The 21,133-nt window shown below is 34.5% G+C and overlaps 1 protein-coding gene across 1 annotated transcript in view; it reads right to left on the bottom strand.

Moving 5' to 3' along the window:
* The window catches only part of CCDC152 (coiled-coil domain containing 152), a 46,457-nt gene that overhangs the window by 9,058 nt on the left and 16,266 nt on the right, over window positions 1-21,133 (bottom strand). Inside the window, exons 3-5 of the mRNA XM_005556814.4 lie at window positions 20,872-20,940; window positions 10,800-10,864; window positions 6,769-6,871 (exon numbers count right to left, since the gene is read on the bottom strand). Coding sequence (XP_005556871.1) covers window positions 6,769-6,871; window positions 10,800-10,864; window positions 20,872-20,940 — 237 coding nt within the window. The remainder of the gene's footprint in view (window positions 1-6,768; window positions 6,872-10,799; window positions 10,865-20,871; window positions 20,941-21,133) is intronic.

The following is a 21,133-nucleotide window of genomic DNA, read 5'->3' as shown; positions in this document are numbered from 1 at the left end:
GACTTTACCTGTTCTAAAAGATGTGAGGTTTTAATTTGCATTTCCCTACCTACTAATTATGTTGAATATCTTTTCACGGCTTATTTTTTATCTGTTTGTCTCTGAACTTGAACTCCCGAACTCAGGTAATCTGCCTGCCTTGGCCTCCTAAAGTGCTGGGACTACAGGTGTAAGCCACCATGCCTAGCCCTTCACCTGTATGTCTCTGGAATAGTAACTGTTCAAATATTTTTGCCATTTCCTTGTTGAGTTGACTTCTTCTTATTGAATTCTTAGTGTTCTTTATGTATTTTTGGATACAAATCCTTTATCAAACGTCCATTTGCAAGTCTATGGATTGTCTTTTCATTTTCTTAACAGTATTAAAGAACATAAATTAATAACTTTGATGAAGTCCAATTTATAACTTTTGCCTTTATTGTTTGTGCTTTTTGTTGCTTTCCAAGAAGTTGTGCCTAACTCAAGATCACAAAGATAATCTCTTGTGCTTTCTTCTGGTAATTTTACAGATGTAGGTTTTACATGTAACTTATTACTCATTTTAAGTTAATTGTTGCATATGATGTGCATAAAGATAGGCTCATTAAGGAAGGTTTTCAACAACCATATATATAAAACCAATTAACCCTCAACATAGGCTTACGAGATCTGCTTTACTGACGGAGGAAAATTTCATTAGTGAAATTATATTCAATATGCTTTACATATACATAAAAATTATTAATTATACATTTAATACTAATTTTAATTTTATAAGAATACAAACTATTTCACATTAGATAACATTAAGTGTAAATACTAGGAACCAAATTTAGAAATGTTGTATTTACATACATAAATGTATAGGAAGGTACAAATCCCAAATTAAAATGCATCGAGGGGCCAGGTGCAGTGACTCATGCCTGTAATCTCAGCGCTTTGGGAGGCTGAGGCAGGTGCATTACTTGAGGTTGGGAGTTCGAGACCACCCTGGCCAACATGGCTGCTTAGGAATGTTGGATGCTACTTCTCCTCAAAAAGATCAAAGTTACTTGTGAATGGACGTGTTCTGAAAGGAAAACTGAGGGGAGAGAGCCAGTACCTGTCAGAGACCCCACAGGAAGAAGCCAAAGTGCAGAAAACGAAGGCAGCAAGAGTCTAGCAGAGATCAACACCAAAGGAACTCAGAGCCCTGCAGAGGGAAAGGGTAAGTGAGGGTACTTCTTGGCTTCCCTCACTCCTGCAACAATCTGCTGACTGTCAAACTACTAAGGAGGTCCTCTGCCCTTGTGACACTGGGCAATACTGTTGGTGGTCATTTAGGAACTTCCTGAGGAAAGAAAACCAGGTGGCTAGCTCATGTAGGCATGCCTGTGTATGCCTCAGGCCTGGACTGAGATGGTGGGTGCTGTACTGGTTGTGAACCTGTTGTGGGCCACTGCTGCTGCCCAAGGGATCTCTGTCTTTGCATCACCATACCACCAAATCCCCTGCAAATATACCCCACAACCTGCTCTGAGTTTGGCAAGCACGGGGAGCCAGCAGGTCCATGGAAGCTACAGGACCATGTAGGCACAACTTCTTGGAAAGCAACAAAAAGCACAAACAATAAAGGCAAAAGTTATAAATTGGACTTCATCAAAGTTATTACGTTCTTTAATGCTGTTAAGAAAATGAAAAGACAATCCATAGACTTGCAAATGGATATTTGATAAAGGATTTATATCCAAAAATATATAAAGAACACTAAGAATTCAATAAGAAGAAGTCAAACAACTCAACAAGGAAATGGCAAAAATATCTGGACAGTTACTATTCCAGAGACATACAGATGAAGGGCCACGCATGGTGGCTCTTGCCTGTAGTCCCAGCACTTTGGAAGGCCAAGGCAGGCAGATTACCTGAGGTTGGGAGTTTGAGTTCAGAAGTCTAAAAAGAGGACCTCAGTCTCTTCTGGCTTGTAAGGCTTCTGTAGGAAGCCTACTGTGTTAGCCTGATTGGATTTCATTTATAGGTAATTTGGCTATTTTCTCTAGCTGCCTTTGAGGGTTTTTTTTTTTTTTTTTTTTTTTGGCATTGACCTTAAATAGTCTAATGATTATATGGCAGACTTCTTACAGAAGCCTTACAAGTCAGAAGAGACTGAGGTCCTCATTTTAGCCTTCTTAAAGAAAACAACAATAACAACAACAAAACGCCATCCAAGAATTTTATATCCACCAAACAAGGGAGGAGAAATAAAGTCTTTTCCAAATAAGTAAGTGCTAAAGGAATTCATCATTACCAGACCAGACCTACAAGAAATGCTCAAAGGAGTTTTAAACATGGAAACAAAAGGACAACACTTGCTACCATAAAAGCACGCATAAGTACAAAGTTCACAGATCCTATAAAGCAATTAAACAACTGAGAGTATAAAGCTCACTAACAACAGTCTAATGGGAACAAAATCTCACATATAAATATTAATCATAAACAGCCTAAATATTCCACTTAAAATATACAGATTGGCAAATTGGGTTAATAAAACAAGACTAAACCATCTACTGACTTCAAGAGACTCATCCTATGTGTAATAACACCATAGGTTCAAAGTAAAGGGGTGACAAAAGATCTACCATTCAAATAGAAAATGAAAAAGAACAGGGGTTGATATTCTTGTATCAATTAAAACACTTTAAACCAACAACAGTAAAAAAAAGACAAAGAAGGGTATTATATAATGATAAAGGCTTCAATTCAGCAAGATATAATTATGTAACTACTATTATATAATGATAAAGACTTCAATTCAACAAGAAGATTTAACAAGCAGATTTAACTGTGCCCAACACTGGAACACCCAGATTTATAAAACGAATATTACTAAACCTAAGAAAATAGATAGACAGCTATACAATAGTAGTGGAGTTATCAATGCCCCATTGACAGATAAAGAATTCAAAATATGGATTGCAAGGAAACTCAAAGAGATCCAAGAGTAAGTTGAAAACCAACACAGAGAAACCAGGAAAATGATTCAGGATATGAAAGAGGAGGTAGCTACATTTTAAAAAGCAAAAGAAAACAAAAACTTCTGGAATTAAAAAATTCACTAAAGGAATTTTAAAATACAGTTGAGAGTTTTAGCAACAGACTAGACCAAGCAGAAGGAATAATTTAAAAGCCTGGAGACTAGTCTACTGGATCATGGAGGCTGAAAAATAATAAAGAAACTCTGGACTTAAATTGGACTTTTGACCAAATGAACCTAATAGACATCTACAGAACACTCCACTCAACAACTGCAGAATATACATTGTTTCTCATCTGTGCATACAACATTCTCTAAAATTGACCATATGCTTGATCATAAAACAAGTCTCAATAATTTTTTAATAAAATTATATCAAATGTATATATGGACCATAATGGAATAAAATTAGAAATCCGTACCAAAAGAAACTTGCAAAACCGCACAAATACATTGAAACCAAAAAACTTGCTCCTGGTTGACTTTTGGGTAAAAGACAATAACAAAAAAACAGAAATAAAAACTTATTTTGAAACAAAAGAAAATGCAGTCATAACATGTCAAAACCTCTAGGATACAGAAAAAGTAGTATTAGGAGGAAAGTTTATAGCACTAAATGCCTACCTGAAGAAGATAGATGTAACGTTAACAACCTAATGTTGCACCTAAATGAACTAGAAAAACAAGACCAAACCAAACTCAAAGGTAGCAGAAGAAAAGAAATAACAAAGATCTGAGCAGAACTAAATGAAAATGAGACGAAAACAAAACTCCAAAAAACCATACAAAGGATCAATGAGACAAAAACTGGGTTTTTTGAAAGGACAAACAAAAGTGATAGATCGTTTGCTAGATTAACCAAGGAAAACAGAGAGAAACAGAAGTTTCCAGATAAGCACAATCAGAAATGATAAAGTTGACATTGCAACTAATACCACAGAAAGACAAAAGATCTTCAGAGACTACTATGAACATTTCTATGTGCATAAACTAGAAAATCTAAAGCAAATGAAAAAATTCCTGGAAACATACAGCCTCCAGAGATTGAACCAGGAAGAAATTGAAATTCTGAACAGGCCATTAATGTGCCATAAAATTGAATAAATAATAAAAAATATACCAACAACAACAAGAACAAAATCCCAGGACCAGAGTATTTACAGGCCAGCCAAATTCTATCTGATGTACAAAGAAGAGTTGGTACCAATATTACTGAAGCTATTCCAAAAAATTGGGGAGGAGGGAGGCCTCTCTAACTCATGCTATGAAACCAGTATCATGCTGATACCAAAATCTGCAAGGACCCCCCAATAAAAAATAAAACAACAGGCCAATATTCCTGATAAAAATAGATTCAGAAATCCCCAACAAAACACTAGCAAACAGAAAATCCAGTAACACATCAAAAGGATAATTCATCAGGATCAAATGGCCTTATTTCAGGGGTACAAGGATGATTAAATATATACAAGTCAATAAATGTGATTTGTTACACAAACAGAATTAAAAACAAAAACTGTGTGATCATTTCAGTATATGCAGAAAAAGCATTTGGTAAAATCCAACACCCTTTATAATAAAAACCCTAAAAAATAGGCATTGAGGGAACATACCTCAAAATAACAAGAGCCATACATGACAAACCCACAGCCAACATCATACCGAATGGGGAAAAGTTGAAAGCATGTCCCCTAAGAACTGGAACAAAACAAAGATATCCATTGTCACCACCCCTATTCAACATAGTACTGAAAGTCTGTAGCTAGAGCAATCAGGGAAAAGAAATAAATAGTAGCCATCCAAATTGGAAAAGGGGAAGTCCAATTATATCTGTTTGCTGATAATATGATTCTACATCTAGAAAACCCTAAAGATTAATTTAAAAGATTCTACACCTAGAAAACCCTAAATATTCCTCCTAGACCTAACAAATGACTTCAGTAAAGTTTCAGGATACAAAATGAATGCATCAAAATCAGTGGCATTTTTATAAACCAACAACACTCAAACTGAGAACCAAATCAAGAACTCAATCCCATTAAGAATTACCATACACACACAAAATTACCTGGAAATACATTTAATAAAGAAGGTGAAAAACCTCTACAAGGAGAACAAAACAGTTTGATAATATAAATCATAGATGACACAAACAAATGAAAAAGCATTCCATGCTCATGGATAGGAAGAATCAATATCATCAAAATGACTATACTACCCAAAGCACTCTACATACTCAATTCCTATCAAATTAACAATGTAGTTTTCACATAATTTGAAAAAGCAGTTTTAAAATTTATATGGAACCAAAACAGAGCCTGAATAGCCAAAGTAATTCTAAGCAAAAAGAATAAAGCTGGAGGCATCACATTACCCTACTTCAAACTATTCTACAAGGTTATAATAGCCAAAACAGCATGGTCCTAGTACAAAAATGGAAACACAGATCTGTAAAACAGAATAAAGAACCCAGAAATAAAGCCACACACCTGCAACAAACTAATGTTCAAAAATTCTACAAAAATAAACAATGGGGAAAAGATTCTCTATTTATTAAAACAAATGGTGCTGGGAAAACTGGTTAGCCATATGAAAAAGAATCAAACTGGACCTCCATTCCTTACCATATGCAAAAATTAACTCAAGATTGATTAAAGACTTAAGTGTAAGACCTTAAACTATTAAAATCCTAAAAGAAAACATAGGAAAAACTCTTCTGGACATTGGCCTAGGCAAATAATTTATCAAAACCAAAAATAGACAAATCGGATTTAAAGAGTTTCTGTAGAGCAAAAGAAACAACAGCATAAACAAACAACCTACAGAATGGGAGAAAATAATTGCAAGCCGCATATCCACCAAAGGACTAATATCCAGAATCTACAAAGAAGTTAAAGAAATCAACAAGACAAAAACAACCCCATTACAAAGTGGGCAAAGTACTTGAACAGACACTTCTCAAAAGAAGACAAACAGCTGACAAGCATATGAAAAAATTTTCAACATTACTAATTATCAGATAAATGCAAGTTAAAACAACAATGATATACCTTCTCAAACCAGTCAAAATGACTATTACTAAAAAGTCACAAAAATAACAGATGTTGTCAGGGATGTGGAGTAAAGGGAACAACAATGCACTGTTAATGGGAATGTAAATTAGTTTTGCCCCTATGGAAAACATTACAAAGATTTCTCAATTAACTAAAAATAGAATTACTATTCAACCCAGTAATCCTACTATTGGGTATCTATCCAAAGGAAAATAAATTTTTTTATCAAAAAGACACTTGTACTTGCATGTTTATCACAGTTCTATTCACAATAGCAAAGTCATGGAATTAACCTAAGTGCACATCAATGATGGATTGGATAGAGAAAATGTGGTATATATATACCATGAAATACTATGCAGTCATAAAAAAGAATAAAACTGAATTATTTGCCAACATGGTTGGAGCTGGAGGGCATCATTCTAAGTGAAATAACTCAGAAACAGAAAGTCAAATACTGCATGTACTCACTTATAAGTGGGAGCTAAACAATGGATACTTATGGACATAAAGATAGAAACCATAGACACTGGGAACTCCAAAAGAAGAGAGGGTGGGAGGGGTGAAGGTTGAAAAATGACCTACCATGAGTTATGTTCACTATATAATTGATGAGTTCACTAGAAGCCCAAACACCAGCATTACACAATATACTCATGAAACAAACCTGCACATTATATCCCTTGAATCTATAACACAAAAGCAAGTTTATTTTAAACTTACCTTTTTTCTGCATGTCCTGATAAAGTTTGCTTATTTCTGTCTTATATCCCTCCTCTTTGATTTTCATTTCACTTACAAGTTTGGCAATATTATTCTTATATTCCTAAAGATTAAAATATATATTAATTTTTAAAATTTAAATATGTGTATATAACTTTTGATTCCTAGAAAGGTGAAATTCTCCATTCATATTACTTTTTAAATACTTTAAAAATTTTATATTACTTTTAAAAAAGGTACTATAAATGTAATATAAATGAACAATTTCACCTTTCTAATAATTAAAAGCTATCATATCTACAAGGAAAAATGTTGTTCATTGTTTGAATAATCAGCTTTCAGGTAGACCCATTTTATTTTATTTTTTATATGTATAAAGTATTTATTTTTTAATTTAAATTTACATTTTTGGCTGGGTGCGGTGGCTCACACCTGTAATCCCAGCACTTTGGGAGGCTGAGGCAGGCGGATCACGAGGTCAGGAGATTGAGACCATCCTGGCTAACATGGTGAAACCCCGTCTCTACTAAAAATCCGAAAAATATTAGCTGGGCATAGTGGTGGGCACCTGTAGTCCCTGCTACTTGGGAGGCTGAGGCAGGAGAATGGTGTGAACCTGGGAGGCCCTGGAGCTTGCAGTGAGCCAAGATAGCACCACTGCACTCCAGCCTGGGCAACAGAGTGAGACTCCGTCTCAAAAAAAAATTAAAAATTTAATTTGAAAATTAAAAGTTATATTTATGATGTACAACATGATGTTTTAATATATGTATACATTGTGGAATGTCTAACTCAAGTCAATTAACATATCTATATTATGGATATGTTCAATATATGTTAAATACCTCACATATTTATCACTTTTTTGTGGTGAGAACATTAAAACACTACTCTCTTAGCAATTTTTAAGTATATGATACATCGTTATTGATAACAATCACCAAATTGTACAGTAGCTCTCCTGAGTCTATTCCTCCTTTCCAACTAAAATTTTTATCCTTTCATCAACATCTCTCCAATTGCCCCCTCCACCACAGCCTAACCACCACTCTACTCTTGCTTCATGAATTCCATAAGAAAGATCAATTTCTGATCCAAGGAGATAAGATAAAGATAATACAGAAACAATGTCTTTTTTATCTTTGCTCTCTGGATACTCATCACCAGGGTTTAGAATATTAAGTATGCTCAAAATATTTAATTTTATGAATAAATGCCGCTACAGAATTAAGGCATGTTCAATATAAGCCAAAACTACACACTAGAGCCAACAAAAGGCACTGTTCAATAGCTAGCAAGCTTACTATAATGTAAGATGAGTCTCTTTGAATGCAGGCTGAACTTCTGTTTCCAAAAATTATATAAATATTCCTAATTCCCAGAGCAAGATTAGGCATTCCCCGTGGTAAGGGTATGTTTTATGAGGAGGCATAGAAGGAAAGATGAATTTGGGATTTGCAAAGTGCTTAACAGCTGCCTGAGATTAGCTTCTGAGGTTTTTGGAGGATAGGGGTGATTTATTATGCTAAGAACAGGGAGAGGAGCATTGAGAATGGTGATGGAAGACAGTTATTTTACTACAATTGTGAAGATAAATTTTACAACTTTACCAGGGGTATGGTCCTACATAAAGAAATTATTCAGAGGCCTAAAATGTAGGCAAGAGAAAAGGAAAGCAGGAAGAATAAAAGTTAAGTATGATAGTAGTAAAAAGACAATAATAAAGGCAAGAGGTCAATAAAAGCCTCTAATACCTAAAAGCTGGGGCTCACCATTGTATTCCCAACTCATTGTGTGTAAATACATGTATATATATACACACACACATATATCTTGATGTATATTTCTTGAATGAATGGGAGTGCCAATAAGAATTACTTTGGTCAGAACTCTTAAACTGGATCCCATGATTAGGCTTTTGATCAACTTCCAAAATTTAATGTAAAATTATACACGTATTTATTTGTGTGTGTGTGTGTCTGTGTGTGTGTGTGTGTGTGTGTGCGCGCATGCATTTTTCTCAGTGAGGATTCATAGCTTTTAGTAGATATTTCATGGTATTGAGGAGGTTAAAAAATTTTACACAGGTCAAGACACACTGGCTTATATGCCTACTATTAAAAATAGGCATACATTCCTCCATATTATCTCAGTTCAAGAGATTTAGTATGGATTCCTGTTTGTTCTACTTATCCTGCCAGGCAACTTGTAGGAATGGACAAAGCTATTCAACTTCTTGGCTCTGATTAAAACTGGGCAGATGAACCCAGTGGGCAATCCCACAAATTGCCATTTTCTATGTATCTAGATTTCTAGATGGGCAACTACAGAGTAGCTTTTATAAACTACTGACAACTGTGTGCACTAAGCTGTTGCTGCTCTGAGAAATCACAAGAGACAAACTTATGTACCTTTTTACTCTCCACTGATTTTTGCCACAGGAAGATGTCACCAGTAAAGTGGAATGCATGCAGTAATTTGGTAAGACCCAGGATTTGCATTCCAGCCTCCAGGCATGAAGACTATTCTATCTGGGTTAAGTCAAGCTGTATCTCACTAGATCTTCTCTTCCATTTTAGCCTGTGCCATTCCTAAAAAATGTAATCTTTTCATTTTTCTAAGGAGACTAATCCCTAATAGGTTACAACTGGTTGTCTTCTTTTCATATGCTTTCTGGGAACTTTAAATTCCAAGGAATAACTTCTAGTTTCACTCTTGATATATAAAACAATGATTCTCTCTATACAAGTTGCAAAATCCTTCTACTCTCACAAATACTGCTATGGAGTACCTCCTGAGTTTGTTCCTGGGGAGTTGTTCTCTATGAACAATGGAGAATTTTAGATGTGTTCAGAGGTTTTGAATTAGCAAATCTGCACTGTCATAGTTTGCTTTGGACAGCCCCTAAGTAAGAAATTCAGACTCTTGGATTGTGGTGTTTTCTCTTTAATTTCTTCCCCTCCGAACATTCCTATGATATGACAAAGCAGTATCCTAGTGCTTGAAGTTTTAGAAAGAAAAGTGCTAAAATTTTCTCCCCCTGGTTCCCCACCCCAATTACAACCTGACTTTAGCATCTATTGTTGAGATCTAGAGTCAATATATGAAAGGGATTGGGAAAGAATAAAGGGAAAAAGGACAAGAAAGGGGGAGAAAGGGTAGGATTCATTCCAGAAATACTTAAAAACCATCTCAAAATTGGTGATGAAAAGCTACATTTTCTAAGAGCATAGCCAGAATGCTATTTATTACTGTAGAGTATTAACCAGAAGTTCTGGGCAGGTTTCTTCAGAGGGTCCTCAGATGAGGAACCAGACTGAATTTAGAGAAGATTCTTCAAGTTGAAGGCTCCTGTAGATTCAAATTGAGTTTTGAGGATCTTTTGTCTGCTAGAATTTGACATATTAGCTCTTGAGCGATGAGGTAGTATAATGAACCTCTCCAAGAGTAGAGGGAACTGACATTTATTTAGTATCTTTTATGCTTTTTAGACACTGTTCATGTGTTCTACAACTGCTATCACTGCACTGTTCCTACAGGAGACAAGGAAAAGTATCAGAGGGTATGGTGGCTCCTGGGAGATAAATAATTTGTGATCCACATGAAATGCCCCCTGTATTTGAATGGTATAATGATTACCCAAATCATAAAGAGTACGGATTCATTTACATTATAATAAAAAAGTTCACAAGTAGTAACAAATAGAGTTTACTAGAGTAAAAACTCCATTAACATAATTGAAAAATATGTAGCAAAATAACTGCATCTCTTTTTGGTAGAAAGAAAAAGTAATGCATGTTATATGTTAGTACATTATATTTTGTAAAAATAAAACTCTTAAAACTTGTATTGCTTTGAAAACAAATTGTCATTTACTACAGATTTTGGCATATATACTCATATCTCCACATACACCCACACCCACAAATACTTGGCTGTGTTTATTAATTTAAAAACCTCTTTTTTCCCCCTAATTTGAAAAGATAAATCTCCACAGGGACTTGACTGAATAGAATGATACATAAACTCACCTGTTCATGAGACTTCAACTTCTCTTTTATAAGATCAGCACTTATTTTTAGTTGTTCATTTTCACCTGTGTAAGAATAATCAAAGATCATAATATATAGCACTTTCCAATTAATATGAAAATATGTTTAACATTTTAGCTTCCATTATGTATGCATTCAACAAACATGCATCCAGCAGCTGCTACACATCAGGTACCACACTAGACACTGAGAATATGAAAGTGAAAAGAGTTATTGCTCTTCAAAGAACTTATAGCCTAGTGCTGAGTCAAATGTGTTAGTAGTTATAATATGCTATGATAATTACTCTTTAATGGCAGTATATCTGAAATACTACAGGAACCTGTAAAAAGAAAACCCAGGGCAGCTTGAAGTCAGGAAAGGAGAAGAAAAGCTACTTGAGATGAGATTTAAGTGATAGGCTTACCCCATGTTAAGAGAGAGCATTCTAAATACAGAAAATTGCACAGAAGACCATGGGCTTGAGTGAATACAGCTTGGAAAAACTACAATTCAAGTTCGGTATTGTTGAAGTGTAAAGTGTGAGCAGGAGCTGCTATATAGGTTGGGATCCTATCACTAGGTAGACATATTCTAGATGAACAATTTTGGATTTTGGTTTTAATTTACAGGGAGTCATCAAAGAACTTTGAATAGTGCAGAAGTGAAATAATGAGAGTTACATACTAAAACGATTATCTGGCAATGTGGATGATGAATGAGAGCGTTTTGACCCTAGAGGAATGGATATCACTAAGTATAGGTCAAGTAAGAGATAACAGGAACCTAAATTACGTCAGTGGCAGTATGGAAAAAAGGAAGCAATGAGGAGAATTATTATTTAGATGATAGAATTATCTAGGAATTTAGTGACCCTTTAGTTAAAGGAGGCAAAAGAGAAAGGGGGAAACTTTTCTTTTAAGGTTTCTGGTTTGGGTAACTGAAAACAATACCTTCATAATATTTTTAACAAATTTTAAAAACCCTCTGGTTAATTTTGATTACTAAACATCCAGGTCAATTTAAAACTGTAATTTCCTATTTGATTGAAAGTTTTCATGATCCCTATCCAACTGGCTAGATCAGTAGCTGTAAAGAGTCAATAGAAGTGGCAAAGAAGTCTTAGTTTGCTCCTCAGTTGCTCTTTCCTGTCTTTCCTCTGGGTCATTTCTTGGGGGATGGAGACAGGAAATAAGGAGAGGCAAAAATTCTCTATTTAACTTCGAGGTTCCAGTCCTTTAGGTGCTTGTAGCAAATATATGCAGAGTCTGGACTCACTCCAACATTTGGCAACCTTTTAGCAGATGTCATTAGAACATGGAAATACGTAGCTATTTTATTGTTAATTGTGGCATGGGCCCTAGTCACTAATTCCAGGTCAACAGGAAAAGCCTCACTAGACATCCTATTACAGTTTCTCTTCTACAACCTTAACTATAAACACAACCAAGAAGTAGTTAAACAAAACAACAAATCAGTAAAGATTTTTGACATTATCTTCTTTTAGGAAGGTTTCTTTTGCAGTAGAGTAACGTTGAGAGGAGCCTTGGAAACAGAGTCCACTTATGAAACTATTGCAGAGGTATTAAATCCCAGTATTAAAATTAAAACCTTGACTATAAACAAAACTAAGAATTAGCTAAACAAAACAACAACAAATCAGTAAAGATTTTTGACATTATCTGAACAACGCTTTAGGAAGGCTTGTTCTGTAGTACAGTAACATCGAGAGGAGCCTTGGAAACAGGGTCCACATATAAAACTTGCAGGGGTATTCTATCAAAGTATTAAAATTAAGTAAAAATCTAAAATCAATTAGTTTTCAAAGGTTGTGATGAGAAAATGATAGGAAAAATGTTACATTTTTAAGGGTCATATTTAATACAAATTTTAATCTTGATGATGGCTTCAGTTTGTCAGATTGTGTCTTTCAAGAAATTAGTCCATTTCACACAGGTTATCATTTGTTCAGAGTATTCCTTTATTATCCTCTTTTTTTTTTTTTTTTTAAATATTAAGATGAAGTTTCACTCTTGTCCCCCAGGCTGGAGTGCGATGGTGCGATCTTTGATCCCTGCAACCTCCGCCTCCCGGGTTCAAGCTATTCTCCTGCCTGTGCCCCTGAATAGCTGGGATTACAGGCGGGTACCACCACGGCTGGCTAATTTTTGTATTTTTAGTAGAGATGGGGTTTCACCATGTTGGCCAGGCTGGTCTCCTTTATTATCTTCTTAATGAACATGACATTTGTAGTGATGTCCTTTCTTTCATTTCTGATATCATTAACTTGTGTAATCTCTCCTATTTCCTTAGTTCATCTGGCTAGAGACTTGTCAATTTTATTGATCTTTTCAAAAAAACAGCTTTTAGTTTCATTGCTCTCTATCGATTTCTTGTTTTCAATTTTACTAATTTCCGCTTTATTATTATTTCTTTTTATTACTTACCTTGGATTTAATTTGTTCTCCTTTTTCTTATTTCCTACAGTGGAAGCTTAAATTAATTTTAGCTTTTTCTTGTCTTCTCATATACACGATTTAATGCTATAAATTTCTCTTTAAGCACTGTTTTTGCTGCATTTCACAAATTTTAATAAATTGTATTTTCAGTTTTATTTAGTTCAAAATATTTTAAAATTTGTTGATATTTATTTTTTGACCACTGTATTATTTAAAAGTATTCTTTAATCTGCATATATTTTCAGATTTTTCATCTATCTTTCTGTTTTTGATGTCTACTTTAATTCCATTGTGGCCTGACAGCAGACACCGTATGATTTCTGGTCTTTCGAATTTGTTAAGGTGTGTTTTATAAGCCACAATGGGATCTATCTTGGTGAGTATTCACTAAGTTTGAGGAGAATGTGTATTCTGCTGTTGTTGGATGAAATAGTCTATAGATGTCCATTATAGTCAATTGATTGATGGTATTGTTGATTTCAACTGTGTCCTTACTGATTTCCTGATAGAAGAATGTTGAAATCTTCAACTACAATAGTGGAGTCATCTATTTCTCCTTCCAGTTCTATCAATCTTTGACTCACATATTTTTGATGCCTTTGCTAGATGCATATATAAAATAATTTTTTGTCTTCTTGGAGAATTAATCCTTTTATCATTATGTAACACCCCTTTTTATCCTGGATAATTTTTCACGCTCTAAAATCTGCTGTTTGAAATGAATATAGCTACTCCAGTGTTCTTAGTGTTAGCACGGCATATCTTTCTCCAGCCCTTAGCTTTTAATCTATATGTGCCTTTATATTTAAAGTAGACTTTTTTGTAGAAAGCATATGGTTGGGTAATGTTTTTTGATCCACTCTGATAATCTCTGTCTTGTAAACTGTGTATTAGGCTATTGATTTTCAAAGTGATTTTTGACAAAGTTGGATTAATATCTAACGTATTTGTCACTGTTTTCTATTCATAGACCTTGTTCTTTGATCCTATGTTTGTCTTCTATTCTTTGTCTGCCTTTTGTGGTTTTGAGTATTTTATGTTATTTCATTTTCTCTTCTTTTTTAGCAAATCCGTTATACTTCAATTTTTAGTTTTTTTAGTGATTGTCCTAGAGTTTGCAATATACGTTTACAATGAATTCAGGTCCACTTTCAAATCCATTATACTGCTTCTCAGGTAGTACAAGTCTTTTATACTAAAGTATTCATAATTCCTTCCTCTCATTCCTTATGTCACTGATGTCATATATTTCACTTATGCATAAGCTTTTTAAGTATCATTAAGTATCATTACTTAATAATACATTGTTGCTATATTTTGAATAAACTGTTATCTGTTAGATCAATTGAGAATAAGAAAAATAAAAGTTTTTATTTTGCCTTCACTTATTCCTTCTGTAAGGTTCTTCCTTTCTATGTATATCCAAGTTTCTGGTATATCATTTTGCTTCTCTCCTCTTTCATCACTTCCTGCAAGGCTGGTATACTTGCAACAAATACTCTCAATTTTTGTTTGTCTAATAAAGTCTTTATTTCTCCTTTCTGGACAATAAGTTTGCAGGATGCAGAATTATTGGTTGGCGTTTTATTCTATCTCTCTCAGCACTTTAAATATTTCACTCTACTCCTTTACTGCTTGCATGGTTCCTGAGAAGAAGCTGGGTATAATTCTTATCTTTGGTCGGTCCTCTATAGGTAAAGAATTTTCCTCACTCTTGTTTCAAAATTTTTTCTTTGTTTTTTATTTTCTACAGTTTGAATATGACATGCCTATGGGTAGTTTTTTGAGCATTTACCCTGCTTGGTGTTCACTGAGCTTCCTGGATCTGTGGTTTGGTATCTGATATTAATTAGGGGAAATTCTCAGTCATTATTGCTTCTGATGTTTCTTCTGTTCCTTTCTTTCTTTATTTTCCTTCTGGTATTCCCATTAAGTGTTTGTTACAGCTTTTGTAGTTATTACACAGTTTTTGGATATTTTGTTACTTTTTTCCTAGTCTTTTTTTTTTTTTTTCTTTTCAGTTTTGGAAGTTACTATTGACATATTCTCAAGCTTAGAGAGTCTTTCCTCATGCTGAAAAATTCTTTTCATTAGGCTATGTCTAGTCTACTAATGAGTCCAACAAAGGCATTCTTCATTTGTGTTTAGAGCCTTTAGCATATTAACCATAGTTTTAAAAAAATTTCTGGTCTAATAATTCCAATATCCCTGCCATTTCTGTGTCTGGTTTTGATGCTTTCTCTGTCTCTTCAAACCGTTTACCTTTTTTTTTTTTTTTTAAGTGTGCCTTGTAAATTTTTGTACAAAGCTCATGACCAAGTACCAGTAAACAGGCCTTTAGTGATTTGATGGTAAGGTGTTGGCGAAGGAGAAGCATTCTATAGTCCTATGATTAGGTCTCAGTCTTTCAGTAAGCCTGTGTCTTTGGACTGTGAGCTACCCTCATGCTTCTCAGTCCCTCTCCCCTTTGGTGAGATGGAATGACTAGAGTGGGCTGGAGTCGGCAAGGCTAGGGGGAGCTGAAATAGGATATTTTCCCCTAAGGCAGCTTATCCTTGGCTAAAACCCCAGTAGTTTAGGTTCAGATAAAACAGCTTCTTTTGAGTCAGGCTTTCTTAAGACCAGAAGCTGTTGATTATTTCAAAATGGTTACTTTTCCTCTCCTCTGGCCAACAACATGAGGGGATTTTCCCCATATCTTAACTGTGAGATCTTAGCAGAGCTCTTACAGGTAAAACTTACAAAACTGTAGGGGCTCCCCTATGGGATTGGGTCCCCTGAAATTTTTAATCTCTTAGACTTGACCACGGTGAGCCTCCTGCAATTCATCAAAATTACATTTTAGGGTTTCCCGGTCTGACAAACAGGGAGGTTTCTGTTCTTGTGTTCTTGTAAGTTGTGATTTTCTGAATCTGCCTCCCTGTCTCCAATTCTAGGTGCATCAATCTGTCCTGTGACCTCACTTCTGTGATCAAAAGAGTCTAAGAATTGTTGATTTTTCAGTTTGCTCAATGTTTTACTTGTTAGCAGGGAATGACAACTTCCGAGATCCTTATATGTTTTACCAGAAACATGAGGTGCATTTGAAGGATTTTCATTAAAGTTAGAATTCTATTTTTAAGTTTTATGTGCAAGTGAGAATACTTAAAAGTGACACATTTTTAGCCCTGAAGTTGCTTAATGGTGGAACCATTTCTAAAGATACAATGGTTTTTCCATAAATTAATTTTCCAAAATCAGTTAATTGGCCACTGTTGGCTGACATTTTATCAAGTCTAATAGACTTTGATTACTTTTTAACTTAATATGCCTGATAAAGAGCTTGTATGGGGGTAGGAGAAGTGACAGCTCTGATAATTTCTTATTGTTGGCTTGTGCTTGCATTATTGTAATTATTATTGTCCTCAATATATGTTTTATTTTTTAAAACTACTTGTCCATTTTGGAAGGATTAGTTTGATTAGAACTAGCTACTTTTATCTATCAATCCTCTTATCTAGATACATATAAACTGTACTTCATGGCCATACACTGAAACTAGAGGAAAAAGCAAACATGCAATTGTTCAGTTTTAGAACTCCCATTCTCCTCAGAGAAAGAAGAACCTTGTGTATCACGCGTGACATATAATTAACTTACACATAGAAAAAGGAATATTATCCTAGTTATTAAATTTTTGTAAGATGACTGGCTTTGAATTTTCAGATAAAAATAAAGATAAATAAGAATTGTAATTTTTTTCTACATCTCATTGAATTATCTTTTACATAATCCATAAGTCCCTACTGGAAAGATTCATTGATAAGACTAAAGGAAGGTAGCATTTCTCTCATTGTAACTGAAAAGTTTCTTAAACCTAGAGGGTAATTGATTAATTGGCTCAATAGTGTTACCAAAAAACCAGATCCTTTTAGTTTACTTTTCTTGCTGTCCTCCAAAATCATCCTGCTGGCATGAATTTTAGACTAGAAACAAGAAATCTGTAACAATTTTAGGCATTATATACAGTCTTATAACAACCAGAAGAACACAGTCCATCTCTTGGGAGAGAGGAAAATTATTCCAAAAGAACTCCCTTGGAGTTTGGATGCAATCAGCTTTCCCTGAGGCATATGGTTAAGTGAATAAACGGTGAATGTCTGAAAATGAAAAACAGTTTCCTATTAAGGAGAGAAAAGAGCTATTGGAAAGGAAACCACTGGGTAGCTTAAAGAAGCAGATTAATCATACTATCTTGGCAATCAATTGGATGAAAATGGTCAAATATAGATAGTTCTTATCTATCATCTTGCTCAATCAAGGCTTGTAAAAGCATTGGGAAAGTGAACTCAATGAATCATCATTTATTTGCAAGAGGCGTCATACAATATTCATTTTTAAGAATGGCTATTTTATTTTTTTATTGTTTGAGACAGAGTCTCGTTCTGTGGCCAGGCTGGAGTGCAGTGGCGTGATCTCGGCTCACTGCAATCTCCAACTCCTTGGTTCAAGTGATTCTCCTGCCTTAGCCTCTTGAGTAGCTGGGATTACAGGCAAGCCCATCATACCCAGCTAATTTTTGTATTTTTTTTAGTAGAGGTGAGGTTTCACCATGTTGGCTGGGATATGGATTATAGGCGTGAGCCACAGCGCCCGGCCAAGAATGGCTGTTTTAAAACTTGTACCTGCCTTGTACCGGATCTCAAAGAGAAAGTTTTCTGTTTTCTCCCATTCTTTATGATGTTAGCTGTGAGCTTTTCATTTACGGCCTTTATTGTGTTAAGGCAAGATCCTTCCATGCCTATTACCTTCTCTATCTATACCTATTTTGTGAGAGTTTTAATTCATCAGTGGATGTTGAATTTTGTCAAATGCTTTTTCTGTATCTATTGAGGTGTTCGTGTGTTTTTTTCCTACTCATTTTGATAATAAATAGAAATCACATGGTGTATCACATTGATTGATCTGTGTATACAGAACCATACTTGCATCCCAGGGATAAATCCCACTTGGTTAGGATATATGATCTTTTTAATGGGCTGTTGAATTTTATCTGATAGTATTTTATTGAGGATTTTTGAGTCTGTGTTTATCAGGGATATTGGGATGTAATTTTCTTTCCTTGCAGTGTCTTTGTCTGATTTTGGTGTCAGGGTGATGCTGGCCTCATAGATGAATTTGGAAGTGTTCCCTTTGCTTTTATTGTTTGAAAGAGTTTAAGAAAAATTGGTATTACTTTTTCTCTGAGTGTTTAATGGAATTCCCCATGAAGCCACCTCATCCTGGGCTTCTTTTGGTGGGAGATTTTTGATTATTTACTCAATCTCCTTATTTGTTGTTGGTGTGTTCTGACTATTTCTGACTCAGTTTTGGCAGGTTGTATGTTCCTAGGTATTTGACTATTTTTCCTAGGTTATCCAGTTTGTTGGCATATAGATGCTCTTAATAATCCCTTATTATCCTCCTTACGCCCCCTAAGACAACAGTTGTATCGTTTTCTCTTTCATTTCTGCTTTTATTTACTGACATCTTTCTTTTTTTTTCAGTGTAGCCAAGGGTTTGTCAATTTTATTTTTTCAAAAAAACAAACTCTTAGTTTTGTTAAATTTTCTGTTTTTTTAATCTTCTATTTGATTATTTTCTCCTATAATCTTCATTATTTCTTTCCTTTGATTACCTTTGGGCTTAATTTGTTTCTTTTATTTTTTTTCCTAGTTCCTCGAGGCGTAAAGATAGATTACTTATTGGATATATATATTTTTCCTTTTAAATTTAGGCTTTACAGCCATAAACTTCCCCATTAAAATGTCTTTTGCTGTATCCTATAGGTTTTGGTATGTTGTGTTTTCATTTGTCTCAGATATTTTAAAATTCCTTTGGTTGATTCTTAGACTCAATGATTGTTCAGGAGTGTGTTTAGTATTTTTGCCACTTCTTTTCAACATATTTGCTGGAAATCCTAGACAGAGCAATTAGGAAAGAGAAAGACATAAAGGGCATCCAAATCAGAAGAGAAGAAAATTATCTATATTCTCAGATGACATGACTATATACTTAGAAAACCTATTAGAACTAATAAACAGATTCAGTAAAGTTGCACTACACAAAATCAACATACAAAAATCGGTCACATTTCTATATACAAATTACAAAATATCTGGAAAGGAAATTAAGAAACAATCTTATTAACAATGGCAATAAAAATACTTAAGAATTAACCAAAGAAGGTGAGAATCTTGTACACTGAAAGTAATAAAATATTGATGAAGGAAATGAAAGAAGACACAGATAAATAGATTAGAAGAATTAATATTGTTAAAATTGTTAAAATATTGTTAAAATGTCCATACTATCTAAAATGATCTGCATATTTAATGCAATCACTATCAAAATGCCAATGACATTCTTTACAGAAGTAGACAAAACAATCTTAAAATTCATATGGAATCACAAAAGACCTCAAATAGCCCAAGAAATCTTGAGTAAAAAGAACAAACCTGGAGCCATTGCACTACCTAATTTCAAAGTATATTATGGAGTTACAATAATCAGAACAGTAGCACTGTTTAAAAAAAAAAACAGACATGTAGATTATGGAACAGAATAGAGAACCCAGCTGGGTGTGGTATTTTAGTCACAAGGAAGGGAAAAGTTGTTTTGAGCCCTGGCATTGAAATAGGAGCATGAGTGCCTTTTTTTTTTTTTTTTTTTTTTTTTGAGACGGAGTCTTGCTCTGTCCCCCAGGCTGGAGTGCAGTGGCCGGAATTTGGTTCACTGCAAGCTCTGCCTCCCGGGTTCACGCCATTCTCCTGCCTCAGCCTCCCGAGTAGCTGGGACTACAGGCGCCCGCCACCTCGCCCGGCTAGTTTTTTGTATTTTTTAGTAGAGACGGGGTTTCAACGAGTGCCCTTTTTTAACACTCCAAATTACAGGAATCACATATAAGATCAATATTTTATCTCACATATATAAGGTGCTTGTTTTAAAATAAAAGCAGAGGTCTAAGATGAGAAATGCTTATTTGATGTGAGTTTTATGTGGAAGGGGCCTTTAAGGCAATTTAGTTTAATCTCTGATATAGTAGAAAAAAATCTCACAGCCGTCACAGCTGAGTCAGAACAGCACAAAATACTTGGTTGGTCTGTTTTGTGAATGGTAGGCCTGTTTGATTAAAATGTTTGTTAAAGATAAGGTAAGCTGAATGTGTTGACTCCACTTGCAAAAATACAGTCTTAGTCTATGACAAAAAAATTAAATGGTAAATTATCACTGTGGTTTAAATAAAAAATTATGGTTTAACTAGTAATACCCACTCTTCAAAACTGAACACAAGGTTATTAAAGACCAACAATGCTACTGAGAATAAATCTATTTCTAAACTTTTTAAGGTAATAATTATATGACCTATACAAAACATCCCTTTATGTCACTATCAGATAGAACATGACTGAATTGTTCCGTTCAGCATAACATTTCTTATTTCATAATAATCTAGGAAAATATTTTTAAGTAGTAAGATGTCCACTTTTAGCTGATAAATTGAAACTTATTATCAACAATGTAAAAGCTTCCCATTTTTAAAAGTGCTCAAATAAACAAAGCTTTTTTAGATTTTACTTTTTTTTCTAACTTACCTTTCAAATTCTGTTGACATTCAATGGTTTGTTGTAGCCCTTTAATTATATTATGAAGAGTAGCACATTCTAAAACATAAAAGATAAATTTATTTTAAAATCCTTTGCTTTCATTTTGGAATTATTTTCAGTTGAAATTATTAAAATAATATTTAAGCCAGGCAATGGTGATGTGTGCCTTGTAGTCCTATAGACTCAACGGGCTGAGGCAGGAGGATCACTTGAACCCAAGAGTTCAAGGCTGCAGGGGGCTATGCTCACG

Source organism: Macaca fascicularis, chromosome 6 (genome assembly GCF_037993035.2).
Source record: "Macaca fascicularis isolate 582-1 chromosome 6, T2T-MFA8v1.1".
Lineage (NCBI taxonomy): Eukaryota > Metazoa > Chordata > Mammalia > Primates > Cercopithecidae > Macaca > Macaca fascicularis.
Note: the sequence above shows the minus strand (reverse complement) of the source record. Positions and strands in the feature narration are given on the sequence as shown.